This window comes from Salarias fasciatus, chromosome 1 (genome assembly GCF_902148845.1).
Source record: "Salarias fasciatus chromosome 1, fSalaFa1.1, whole genome shotgun sequence".
NCBI classification, from domain to species: domain Eukaryota; kingdom Metazoa; phylum Chordata; class Actinopteri; order Blenniiformes; family Blenniidae; genus Salarias; species Salarias fasciatus.
Window position 1 is genome coordinate 25,793,536 of NC_043745.1, and position 12,165 is coordinate 25,805,700.

Consider the following 12,165-nt stretch of genomic DNA (forward strand, 5'->3'; position numbering starts at 1 on the left):
CGGTGTACAACCCAAAACTACACTAATTATATGTTCCAAATTACGAAAGTCGGCAACCATAGAATTCCTGAAAAATACACAATTCGTTCTGGAATTGTTAAATCTTCTCAATTGTATGTAAATCACCGGGTCTTCGTATTGATCATATGTCTCGACGTTAGCCAACGGACAAAGTCTGTGTTTTCAAAGTATCGAGCAAAGATAGAATTCAGGAAATGGCACAGACGACACTGTGCAGGTTAACAAACGGTGCGTGCCGGTGTAACAAACTGACGCACCCTCGGTCAGAATGAAACGCGAGTGAATGAGACGAAGGATCTCATTGGCTGCAAGAAAACGTCTCTATTGTGATTGGCTCGCTTCATGTGTCGTTCATGTTGACCCTTACACGTCGATTTTTTTAGGACGGCGATCATTAACAACATCCGCGGTGATGTGAAGATGTACAGTATATTTATTTTTGATAAATAAAGGATCTATGTCCCGATAGTCTGCTGGCTCATATCTAATAGTACTATGACTTTTCGTCTCATGCCCAGTAAAATGAGTGCTCAAGTACCATTATATGTCAAAACTGGACGCTACTGACATGAGTGCTCACCGCAATGAAGTGAATACATAGCGCCATCTGCTGGAAGATTTTCAGAGAAAACAAGTCAAAATATTTGATGCAGTTCTCAAAGACTTCAGATAATTTGGAGTCCAGTTAGATTTAATTATGCTTTGTATATTGAAAACGTTTACCAGTTTAAATTGCAGCCACAATATTTAAAAAAGTATTTCCCTTGCAAGTTCATTTATAATATATAAATTTCTGTCCTCTAACACGATTAAATCATCTGCAAGCTCAGCAGACACCATTGTAAAACAATATATTTGAATGTTTTGTGTTATAAGGCTGTCTTGCTTTTAATGTTGTACTTTTCAGCTGCTCACTGATGTATTCAAATGCTGTACAGCAAGGAAGTGTGCCAAATCCATTGCTTTTACATTCCACAATGCATGTTCAGTGTTGTTTTATATTGTATACACATCTGCTCCAGTTTACAACTTTTCCTAATCTCTGTCAAGCCCTACAGATCAAGTAGATTTAATCTAATACAATCAAGCCAAGAGACTGCAAAGTAAAACGAGCAAATGCGAGAGATTCCACATTTGTCCCCTACTGTCTAACCTTTTCCAATTTAAATGTAATTTTCAAGTGCAGTAAGTAAATTGAACCGTGTTTGCATTTTCCCTTAACTGTACTGCATTAAACACTCACCAACCACTTCAATTGTTACACAGTAGGCTATAGTTCAGTTTAATAGTTAGGTACACCATCTCTGTTTCTTCTGTTGTCTTGCTGTCACACAGTTAATAAAGGTTCCCTTTTACTAGAGATCATCTGATGAGATCCACTTCAAATTAGTATTCATATAGGTGGATGAGCTGGAAGAACAATACAATGACAGGTTTCTAACTTGGCCAACCCATAGACATGCTAATGAGGAGAATAGACGAATGGAACCAGTTTTCACTGGAAAATAATACTAATAATTCAAAATAAATCCAAAATGCACTAAAAGTAAGAAATGTGTGTTTGCTTGATTATGGCATTTTGGGATTAATCTGGGATGAGTCAATAACAGGTATTTGTTTTTTACCAGATTTTTTTAAATGTGGTACTTTAATTAAGTAAACCAATCTGACAATTCCAAATAATATCCATGTAAAGGCAGATTTTTTTTTTTTTTTTTTTTTTTTTTGCTGAGCTGTTTGTCCAGGATCACGAGAGTTCATGTGTGTACCTAATAAAGTGGCTACTTTTTAACCATTGCGATCATGACGGAAAATATAAAAACACAGAATGGTTTCGATACTGCATGTAGGCTTGAGGGAGTGCAGGATTTAGCAAGTGGTTTGTAGTCGGTGCACTGAGTTCACTGAGCTGCATGACAGTCTGAAACATGATGTCAGATTAAAGCGCGTCTCTTACGTTGCGTCGCATAAATCCTGCGCAAACTCCTACGCAGCTTTTAGGACCTTCAAGATCAACACGGAAGTGTGAAGTTCAAAGTTTAACTAGTAATTTGTTTTGAAAAATATCCCGTGTATTGAAAGTACTGAGCAGAAACAGATATTTATTTAAGAATAGAGATAGAATAAAAAACGTCTCATGGCTGCGTTTTGCTTGCACAGAAGGTCCTGCAACACATCGACGCAATGCCAGACTGACTGGGTTGCCAAGTCCGTGGTTTTCCGCGGATTTGGTTGCTTGTTTGATTTCTTACGTGTTGTGGGTTGGGTGAGTGTGTATTGTTGGGTTTCGATAGATCTAGGCTAGATCTAGATCATCTAGAAAATCATACTATTATATGGTATCCGTTGGTGAAGATTACAGCCTGGATAATTTACGTGAACTCTGATTTACTCTGAACTCCCCACCAAAACCCATTCGAAAAGTGGACGCTTTACTACATCTGCAAATTTGATTCGAATAACAAAATTCAGAGTCAGGGATAGCGGTGATAGGCTTTTTGAAGCCCGTTGAAATAACTGTTGCGTTGAAGAAAACGTTTCGGATTTCGCGGGCAGTCTGAAGGATTTTGTCTCGCGTTGTCATTCAGACATGGCAACCCCGCTGACGGATCAGCTCGCTGCTGTTGAATAACACAGCTAGCTAGCTGTACTGTGCACCGAGGGAGAGGAACACAAACAGCTTATAACACCGAGATCCACGAGGCGTGAGAGCGATGGAGCTGAAGCTGTGTACTTCATATATGATTTGAATCATATCTGTCGCCATGTCTGCGTTGTTACACTTGCACAGTCGCGCTGTTTGTGGGAAACAGAGCAGGAGGTTGTTGTGGACACTGTCCAGGAGGAGCTGTCATGTGTTAGCAGACAGACAGACATCCAGAATCCCTGTCAGAGATCAGACATCCAGGGTCAGTGTCAGAGATGTCCACAACAAGCGTGCCGGAGCTTCGGAGACGCTTCTGTATCCACACAAACTCATCCAGGTAAGATCGGAACTCGTCAGAAATCCAGGCTTGTTCCGATGCTGCAGTGATCGATGAGTATTAACCAATGCTCAGTGTAATACAGGGGTAATGTTTAAGATGAACACAGCATGTTAACTTTCATCCTGGAGATCCTTCACACAGAAATATATCGGGAGGATTTTTTTTTTCTTCAAAAAATTCAACTTCCCTCTTGTTTATGCCAACCATCTAATAATACCTGATTAAATTGTTATGTAAGTGCTGCTGCAGGTCGAGGTCAGGACAGGTCATCAGGCCATCACATTTTCATTATAGGGACACCAGTTGACTCACTGTAGGAGGAAACCTGCACACAATCTGCTTGGCTGGTGTTTGAACGCATGATGATCTCACTTTGAGGCTAGAGTTCTAACCACTGCTCCACCATGTCATAATGCATTTATTGTGTAACTGCAAGCTTGGGGTGTTTCATACTGACTTTAAAGTGTTGAATTACCCTGAGAGAGAGCATAAATGGGTTTTAAATTTCTTTGAATGCCATTAAAAGTGTGAAGAGTTGTGATAATAACGCTACACTTATGGTGAGTGTTTCAAATAAAAATCGCAACCTTCTTTTTGGAAATTTTTTGGAAATAGAATGATCTCCAAAATTATAACTGTTTTTTTTTCATTCGGCATGACTTACAACTCTATTAAGATAACTAATCACAATCAACATAATCATGTTTTAACGGCAGATATAAGCAATTCATGAAATCTCTGCTGAAGTGCAGCTACTGGTACATTGCTTTAATTGTGTATCCTTAATTACAGCAGTGTGAATGATTCTCATCAGTTCCTTCCAGGTGTTCCTCTCTGTCTTAACTTAACAGGTTTAGCTGTTAGAAAATGAAAAAAAAAACCAAACAAACAACAAAAAAAAAACACCAGCGTAAAACAAACACGCAAGGGTGATGAAGCCAGTCACTGCAGATGAAAGATCCACAGCTCTGGAGAAACGTACACACAAGAAGAGCATACGGCACACCTCATTCTTCATTCCTGTGTTTCAGAGTCTCCTGCACAGACCGCTGAGTCCTGCCATGCTCGGCCTGAGCAAAGAGCTGATCAGAAGCAACCTGCTGAGGAACCCCGTCGGTTTGGTTAACCTGCTAGGTGAACTCATAACTGACCTCTGTGTGGTTGTTTACTTATGCTGCATATGCAAAAATACTTATGTTGAGAAATTCTTTGATTTCAGGGTCAATGAACTTTTTCAGTACGTCTCAGTCCAAGCAGCAAAAAAATAAGAGCGGTGGACCCAAAGGAAAAACTCCAGAAGAAGATGAAGGTGACCGGGAAGCTACTCCACGTTAATGCCTGTTTTAAATATCTGTCACATGTCTCACTATGTGTCTTATTGTAACTTTCAGAGGAGAAGAAGCGGCGTGAGCAGGAGGACCAGATGTACCGGGAGCGCTTGCGTACACTCTTCATCATCGCACTCATTATGAGCCTCCTGAACTCCATCAACACCAGCGGCGGCAACATCTCCTGGAACGACTTTGTCAACGAGATGTTGGCCAAGGGGGAGGTGTCCCGCGTGCAGGTTGTTCCTGAGAGCGACATTGTAGAAATCTACCTGCATCCTGGTGCGGTGATCTTTGGCAGGCCGGTAAGTTGTGCAGGAAAACACATATTTAGAAAAGAAAATAAATGAATAAATAAATAAATAAATTGTCAGCCTGTTTCGGCATTTCCTGTACTCGTCGAGCTATTTGCTTTTTCTCATCGATGTCTCCCTGCTATTCCAGAAAGCCTGAATGCTGATTGATAGTAGTTTTTAATATGAAAACTAAAAGTTCTAATTTGTGATTTTTTTGCTTTGTCTCTTCATGCTGCATTCACTGCTCACTCACACAGCTGGACATTACGGCACTCGGCAGCAAGTGGAATCAGTCTCCATGTTAACTCTTGCTGCACTTTCTTTTCAGAGGCTGGCGCTCATGTACAGGATGCAGGTCGCCAACATCGACAAGTTTGAGGAGAAGCTCAGAGCTGCTGAAGAGGAGCTGAATATTGACACTAAGGACAGAATCCCAGTGTCCTACAAACGCACTGGATTCTTTGGAAAGTATGAACATATGTTTTCTCATAGCAGGTTTTAAAAAAAGATTCAGGTCTGAGGAGCCTCACAAAACTTGTGTGATCTGAGGGAGTTATATACTCACAGATGAAATTGTGTCAATTTATAATTCATTTGCTCCAGAGCAGATTTTATTTTTTATTTTTTCTGAGCATTTTGATGTAAACACGCATGACACCATAAGGTTTTTTTGGTACTGTAGGTGTGTTTAAAATGATATTTACATTTACGGTCATGCAGATAAATTGCAGCTTTTGTTGTTATTCAGCATTTTTCCCTCATCTGTTATTATCACAGTGCTGTCTATGCTTTGGGAATGGCTGCGATCGGTGTGGCTATTCTCTGGTACATCTTCCGACTTGCAGGCATGGGTGGCAGAGAAGGTGGCTTCAGTGCTTTTGTGAGTCACACACACACACACACACAAACAAACAGAGAGACAACTATAAGCATATGATCTGAGTTTAAATGCTTTGATGCATGTCTAATTAAATGTTTCAACACACTCAACAGAATCAGCTGAAGATGGCCAAGTTTACCATCGTGGATGGAAAATCAGGCAAAGGAGTGAGTTTCAAAGATGTAGCAGGCATGCATGAGGCGAAGATGGAAGTCAAGGAGTTTGTCGACTACCTCAAGGTAAGAAAACAGAGTCGGATCCTGTGAAATATCTCAGATTAATGCTTCATGACTGTAAACTTGGGCAGAATTTAATCATGTCTTGTAGGGATGCACATGGTTAACCGTTTAACCGTTAACCGATAACAGGAACTTTGACCGGTTAATACTATCGGTTATTTTTTTTTTTTTTTAGCTCCAGCTGGAGCGGAGCTCTCCACAGAGCCGTGCGTCTTCATGCACGCTGGCATTATATGACAGATATCAATGACTGCGCTGCAGATGACTCCTTAATTCACTGATTAATTCCAGCTGCCTTCATGTTGTACAGTCCAGGAGGGTGTGTATCTTTGTGCGCATTGACGCATGTGGCACAAAACCGACGTTACATTGAATATTATTTTTTATCTCCAGGCGCCGCGGGTCGTCCAGATTCACAGTGAAATGGTTCGGTGTGAAGCCGCATCATCCAGATAAACATTAAGCTTCATCAGAACTGTTTAAAAATCGGATTTCAGAAGCTAAAACTTTATTTAGGAAATTAATCAGAACACACAAAAAAAAATCACCGGTGCGCTCGCTCTCCACATAATTTAAAAAACAATAGGAAATGATTGAAGCCTACAGTGCTGTTAATTATATCTAAATCTTGTAGCTTTTTTTCCATTTTAGATGAGAATTTGCTGTCATTGTAAATCCGCAGTTAAGCACTGGACAGCGCCGAGTCAGTCACTCTCGGAGCGCACATTTCCGTGTCGGAATGGTGGGATGTCTGCGTGTCGCAATAGCGGTATTTCGGAATGGTGATCTGTCTAAATGGTGGTGCGTCGGAATGTCGGAGCGGCAGCATGGAACCACTCAACAGGGTGTTTAAAGGTCGTCCATGCTTCGCGTCGCTTTGGAACCTCGGCGCTCCACCGATGCGCACGCTGTGCGCGTTCAGGCGCACTGTTCCACACATCCTCCAGAAGCTTTTCCGGCACTACAGACTGTTTCTCTGCTCCTTTATTACAGATTATTTAGAGAAAATTAAGCACATATATTGTCAGTGCGTTATCATTTAATATTAAAGTTTATTTATTTTTTTTTTTTATTTTTTCTGAATCGCGGGGGCGCCGCCGGAGCGATTCCCTCGGCAGACCTTCTCCTCCCTCCAGACAGTCTGCTGTCTCCATCCACGAGATGCCGTCACTTTTACTGTCATATTTTGTTTTCTGTGGCGCTCTGGCGATGCGTATACCGGCGCAACCTGCGCGTAACGCGGTCAGCTGGCTGCTGCGCGGACGTCCGCAGATCGGTCCGCGCAGACCAATGCGCAACGCACACCCACGTAGACATGTGAAGCATGGACGGGCTTTAAATCTTATCGGTTAACGGTTATTAACCGGTTAAAGGGCGTCGGTTAACGGTCATAAAAAATATATAAAATGTGCATCCCTAATGTCTTGTATTTATAATCCAGTCTCACCAGAACCACTTTGCTTTCAATATCATTCTTCTTATTTACCAACAAGATGTTTTCCGTTGACAGAATCCAGAGCGATACCTCCAGCTGGGAGCCAAAGTTCCCAAAGGCTCCCTGCTGCTGGGCCCCCCCGGATGTGGGAAGACGCTGCTGGCTAAGGCTGTAGCCACGGAGGCCCAGGTGCCCTTCCTGGCTATGGCGGGCTCTGAGTTTGTGGAGGTCATTGGAGGTATGTACCAGTATTACAGGCTGTTATTTCAGAAGCAGTCATGGCTTTTAGCTCATTTCACTGCACAACATCATATGCCAAAATATGGGCCCAAACATTATTAATACAATGATGGATATTATTAAGATTATTTATGGATTCCCCATCTGGCCAGTTTTCTCAAAGATAACTGATGAACCGCTGGACAGTAGCTCTAGTAATAATATTATAATAATGTTGTTATTTGTAACTGGTTCACAAATAAAGCATATAAATTAGGAGGATAAAAGTATCTGCCTTTTATGTCAGATGAAAGAAGAGATTCTGTTAACTGTTTTCACCCAAGACATGTTGATTATACATGGGAAAGTATTAGTTTCTGTAAAAACATACTGGTGAGAAAATGATCTGGATCTCATCAAAAAATGTAAAAAAAAAAAAAAAAAAAAAATATTTTTTGCTACTTTCTCTCAAAATCCATCCACATATTTTTGAGTTATCCTGTTAACCAACCAGTTTATAAGTAAACCAGTCAACAGCCGAACCGTTGTGGAAACATACACCTCCTGCCAGAGGTCGTTTTACAGGTTTCATCGATTATGAAAAGAGGAAACTCTTCAGTCATAGTTACACTTCATTTTAGTTTCAAATGCTCTGTAAATTACTGTGATAAATCAAAATTTATTGGGATTGTGCGCAGGCCTGGGTGCTGCCCGCGTCCGGAGTCTGTTCAAGGAGGCTCGTGCTCGGGCGCCCTGCATCGTCTACATCGATGAGATCGACGCTGTGGGAAAGAAGCGCTCCACCAACATGTCGGGCTTCTCAAACACCGAAGAGGAGCAGACTCTCAACCAGCTGCTGGTGGAAATGGACGGTGAGTCAGAGACGGTGATTTAAGAGCCGTTTGTTTAATCCTCAGATGTTTTGACTGAATGTTGTTTTGAGCTGATTTGTCTCTCTGCAGGAATGGGCACAACAGACCACGTTATCGTCCTGGCTTCCACCAACAGAGCAGATATCTTAGACAATGCTCTCATGAGACCTGGCAGGCTGGACAGACACATCTTCATAGACCTGCCCACTCTGCAGGTAGTCCTGAGCACCTCACTGTACTCTGCTGCTGCTGCACTGTACCTGGTGTTTATCTTTCTTTCTTTTTTTGGGGGGGGGTATGTGAGTGGAGTCCAGTCTACAACTGGAGTCGGTAATGCAAGTGAAAAAGTGCAGGCAGGGCCATTTCCGTTACGGTCAGTAATATCTGGGCCCTGAAAGCATTTCGGTTTATATTAACTTCTTAACGAGAAATGTTCGATAAGAGTAATTTCTGTTTCTAATTTGTCAGATCAATACGCAGCAACAATACGCGTGTGTGGAAAGTCAGAAATAAAATGGCCAAAGATCACCGGTGTATGATGCTAGATAAGTAAAAATTAGTGTCAGAGCCAAATTATCAGGATGAATATATAAAGAATGTAAAGAAGAACTAAAAAGGTGTTTCCTATTTTAACCTGAAAAGAGACTCCAGCAGCCATGATTGATTTATTTTTGAATATTTCACAGAAATACAGATTTATATTGAACTGTTGCTTAAGTTATATTGAGATCTTGCTGCCCTGTGATTGGCTGACTGATTGACTTCTATTTAAACTTTTAGAGCTATTCACTTCTTGAAATTTCAAGATTTTTGGATTCTGTGAATAGTATATTTTTTTCAGAATTTCATCATACAACTAAACATGAGAACATTTGCTCTTGTGTGTAGAATATAATGCTCTCTTTTGCGGTCAGATTTGGCCGTGTGTGGCCCTTGAACTAAATTGCGTTTGCGTTTGACACTCCTGAACTAAATTATTTATGGCATGGCATCAGACGCTACTAGAAATTGAAGGTGAAAATAAGATTCTCTGTCATGTTGCACAATCAGAAACTCACAGTGATATTGAAGAACAGCAAGATATTGAACGTTGTTAAGGTGAATATATCTTGGAAACGAGGCAGCTCATTTTTTGACGTAAAATCAAAATAAACCCTGCTGTGGTCTCTTAAGAGCCAGTTAAAAATCCAATTCTCTTAAACTAGTTTGTCTGTACATCCTCCCTATCGTAGGTTCTCCAGTGCTACACTTTAAACTGTGTCAGGCTGATGTTATACGTTTCATTTTCAGGAGAGGAAGGAAATCTTTGAGCAGCACCTGAAGATCTTGAAACTGACCCAGCCTGCTAACTTCTACTCTCTGCGTCTGGCTGAGCTCACGCCAGGCTTCAGTGGTATGTGTCAGTTTATCGCATTGTCCTCAAGTGTTTTTGTATAAATCTGTGAAAAGTACCGAACTGCTAGTTCATTGCATTGTGGAATTTCCATGTAGTGACTGGGAACTCTTTGTCTCTGCAGGTGCGGATATCGCAAACATTTGTAACGAAGCTGCTCTCCACGCAGCCAGAGAGGGCTACAAGTCCATTGATACCTTTAACTTTGAGTATGCTGTGGAAAGAGTGATCGCAGGTACAGCGACACAAACGCATCCCACACCTGAGCCGTGCAGCCATAGTGAACTTTAACTTGTGTGTGTGTGTGTGTGTGTGTGTGTGTGTGTGTGTGTGTGTGTGTGTGTGTGTGTGTGTGTGTGTGTGTGTGTGTGTGTGTGTGTGTGTGTGTGTCTTCAGGAAGTGTAAAGAAAAGCAAAATCCTGTCGAAAGAGGAGCAGAGGGTGGTTGCCTTTCATGAGTCTGGACACGCCCTGGTGGGATGGCTCCTGGAGCACACAGAGGCCGTCATGAAGGTAACACCATGTGTCAACACACAGTCAGCTCACTCAGAGCTCAGGGTGAACATGCAGACTCCACACACAAGCCTGTGTTTCTTGCTGTGAGTTGGGAGTGCAAACCAAAACACACTCTTATGTGATGATTTGTGTGTGTGTGTGTGTTTTTAAGGTGTCCATTGCCCCTCGGACGAATGCGGCCCTGGGATTTGCCCAGATTTTACCTCGAGACCAGTTCCTGTTCACGAAGGAGCAGCTGTTCGAGCGGATGTGCATGGCTCTGGGAGGACGGGCTGCAGAGGCTATCACCTTCAACAAGGTCACCACAGGTAACGCCCTCGTTCCTGTTCACTGCCGCCACGGTTTCCTAACCTGCTGAATCCTGCTGACAGCGGAGCGCCTTAAAACCCACAATAAAAGCGTCTTTTGGCCTGCGTCCTCAGGCGCGCAGGACGACCTGCGTAAGGTGACCCGTGTGGCTTACTCCATGGTGAAGCAGTACGGCATGTGCGACAGCGTCGGCCAGGTCTCCTTCCCTGATACGGAGGAGCAAGGCGCCGTTGGCCGCCGTCCTTTCAGCCAGGGCCTGCAGCAGCAGATGGATCATGTGGGTTCTAAAATAGGAGCAGTTCTCTCTCATCCCAAATTAGCGCACTGTGAATGTTGACATAATGAGTCTTTTGGTATCAAAGTTTTTTTTTTTTTGTTCTCACCCTTTAAAATATTCATTTCTCTGCTCTTCCAGGAGGCTAAGATGTTAATCGCCCGTGCGTACAGGCACACGGAGAAGCTATTAATGGACAACAGGGACAAGCTGACACTGGTCAGGAGTTCATTTCTTTGAATATGAATTGTCATGATTCTGCTCGTTGAGCCCCATCGAAACCCTTGTTTTTGTCTCTCCAGCTGGCCAACGCGCTGCTGGAGCGTGAAGTGGTGAACTACGACGACATTGAGGCCTTGCTGGGTCCGCCGCCTCACGGTCCGAAGAAGATGATCCTCCCGCAGAGCTGGGTGGAGGCCGAGAGAGACAAGCAGGACACGGGAGAGGACGAACCCCGGCCGCCACCCCGAAAACACACAGAGGAGGACGTCAACCCGCAGCTGGCCTGAGCTCCTGCTGTGTCTGCCTCGGCTGAATAAATCACCTGCCCAAAAGATATGCTCGCCAACTCTGTGATCGCTCTGTCACAATAAAACATTCTTTTTGATTCTTCCAGAAAGGAAAGTGTTAGTTGCCTTTAAACATGTGGCTCATATTCACGGCACTAAGTTATTCATTATTCTGCAGCCAGCTTGATGTGAGCAGTCAGACCTCAGGTGTGTGATCTTTATTAGTTTTTTTTTTTTCTGATTGTTGAAACTTTTTTTATCCCTACAGTTTGAAAAATGAATGTGTGCATCATGTAAGCAGCAGATCTTCTCTCAACTGCGTAAAAGGCAAAGGACTTTGGTGTCAGGGACTTCTACTGGTTTGGTTTGCTGCAAGCTAACATGAAGTCCCCAAGAACGGTGGTACCAAATATTTAAATAAAAGTTTATTTCCACATGGTTTGTGTTTTTGTTAAATCAGTGCAAAATATACAGCATCCAGCATCCATTCACTGAAAAAACTAAATTTAAAGTGTCTGTCTCTGTAGGGTTGTGTTCATGCTCTGCTTCTACATTTCAGGCCATTGAGTTTGATATCACAACATTATGGGTTTCCATGATAATAAACCAACATACACTAAATCAAAGATTTTCATTTATTCTGTACACGGCAGTAAAATTTAATTCAGTGAACATAGATTTAAAAAATACAAGTCTCCGCCTCCAAACGGTTTCGTTACAATGGTGTGAGACACTGTTCTATGAAATAACTCCTGAGAGGTTACTACATGCTGGAATGGAGGGTTTTGTTTTTTGATTCAAGAAAAAGAAAAGCTATTCATATCAAAGCAAATGTTTCTTATAAAACAATCATATAAAAAAAGGAATACATTTAAAGTTTTGTTTTGT

General features: G+C 42.2%; 1 protein-coding gene across 1 annotated transcript; it reads left to right on the forward strand.

Annotated features, from left to right (window-relative positions):
- Positions 1–2,650: 2,650 nt before the first annotated feature.
- Positions 2,651–11,707, forward strand: spg7 (SPG7 matrix AAA peptidase subunit, paraplegin). The gene is made up of 17 exons (XM_030094982.1): positions 2,651–3,005; positions 4,040–4,142; positions 4,228–4,317; positions 4,400–4,641; positions 4,961–5,100; positions 5,410–5,512; positions 5,626–5,751; positions 7,262–7,424; positions 8,104–8,277; positions 8,368–8,492; positions 9,568–9,670; positions 9,795–9,905; positions 10,067–10,182; positions 10,337–10,493; positions 10,608–10,771; positions 10,910–10,987; positions 11,071–11,707. Exons 1-17 carry the CDS (start codon positions 2,787–2,789, stop codon positions 11,275–11,277), a joined length of 2,421 nt encoding a protein of 806 aa, XP_029950842.1. The 5' UTR covers positions 2,651–2,786; the 3' UTR covers positions 11,278–11,707.
- The last annotated feature ends 458 nt before the right edge of the window (positions 11,708–12,165 follow it).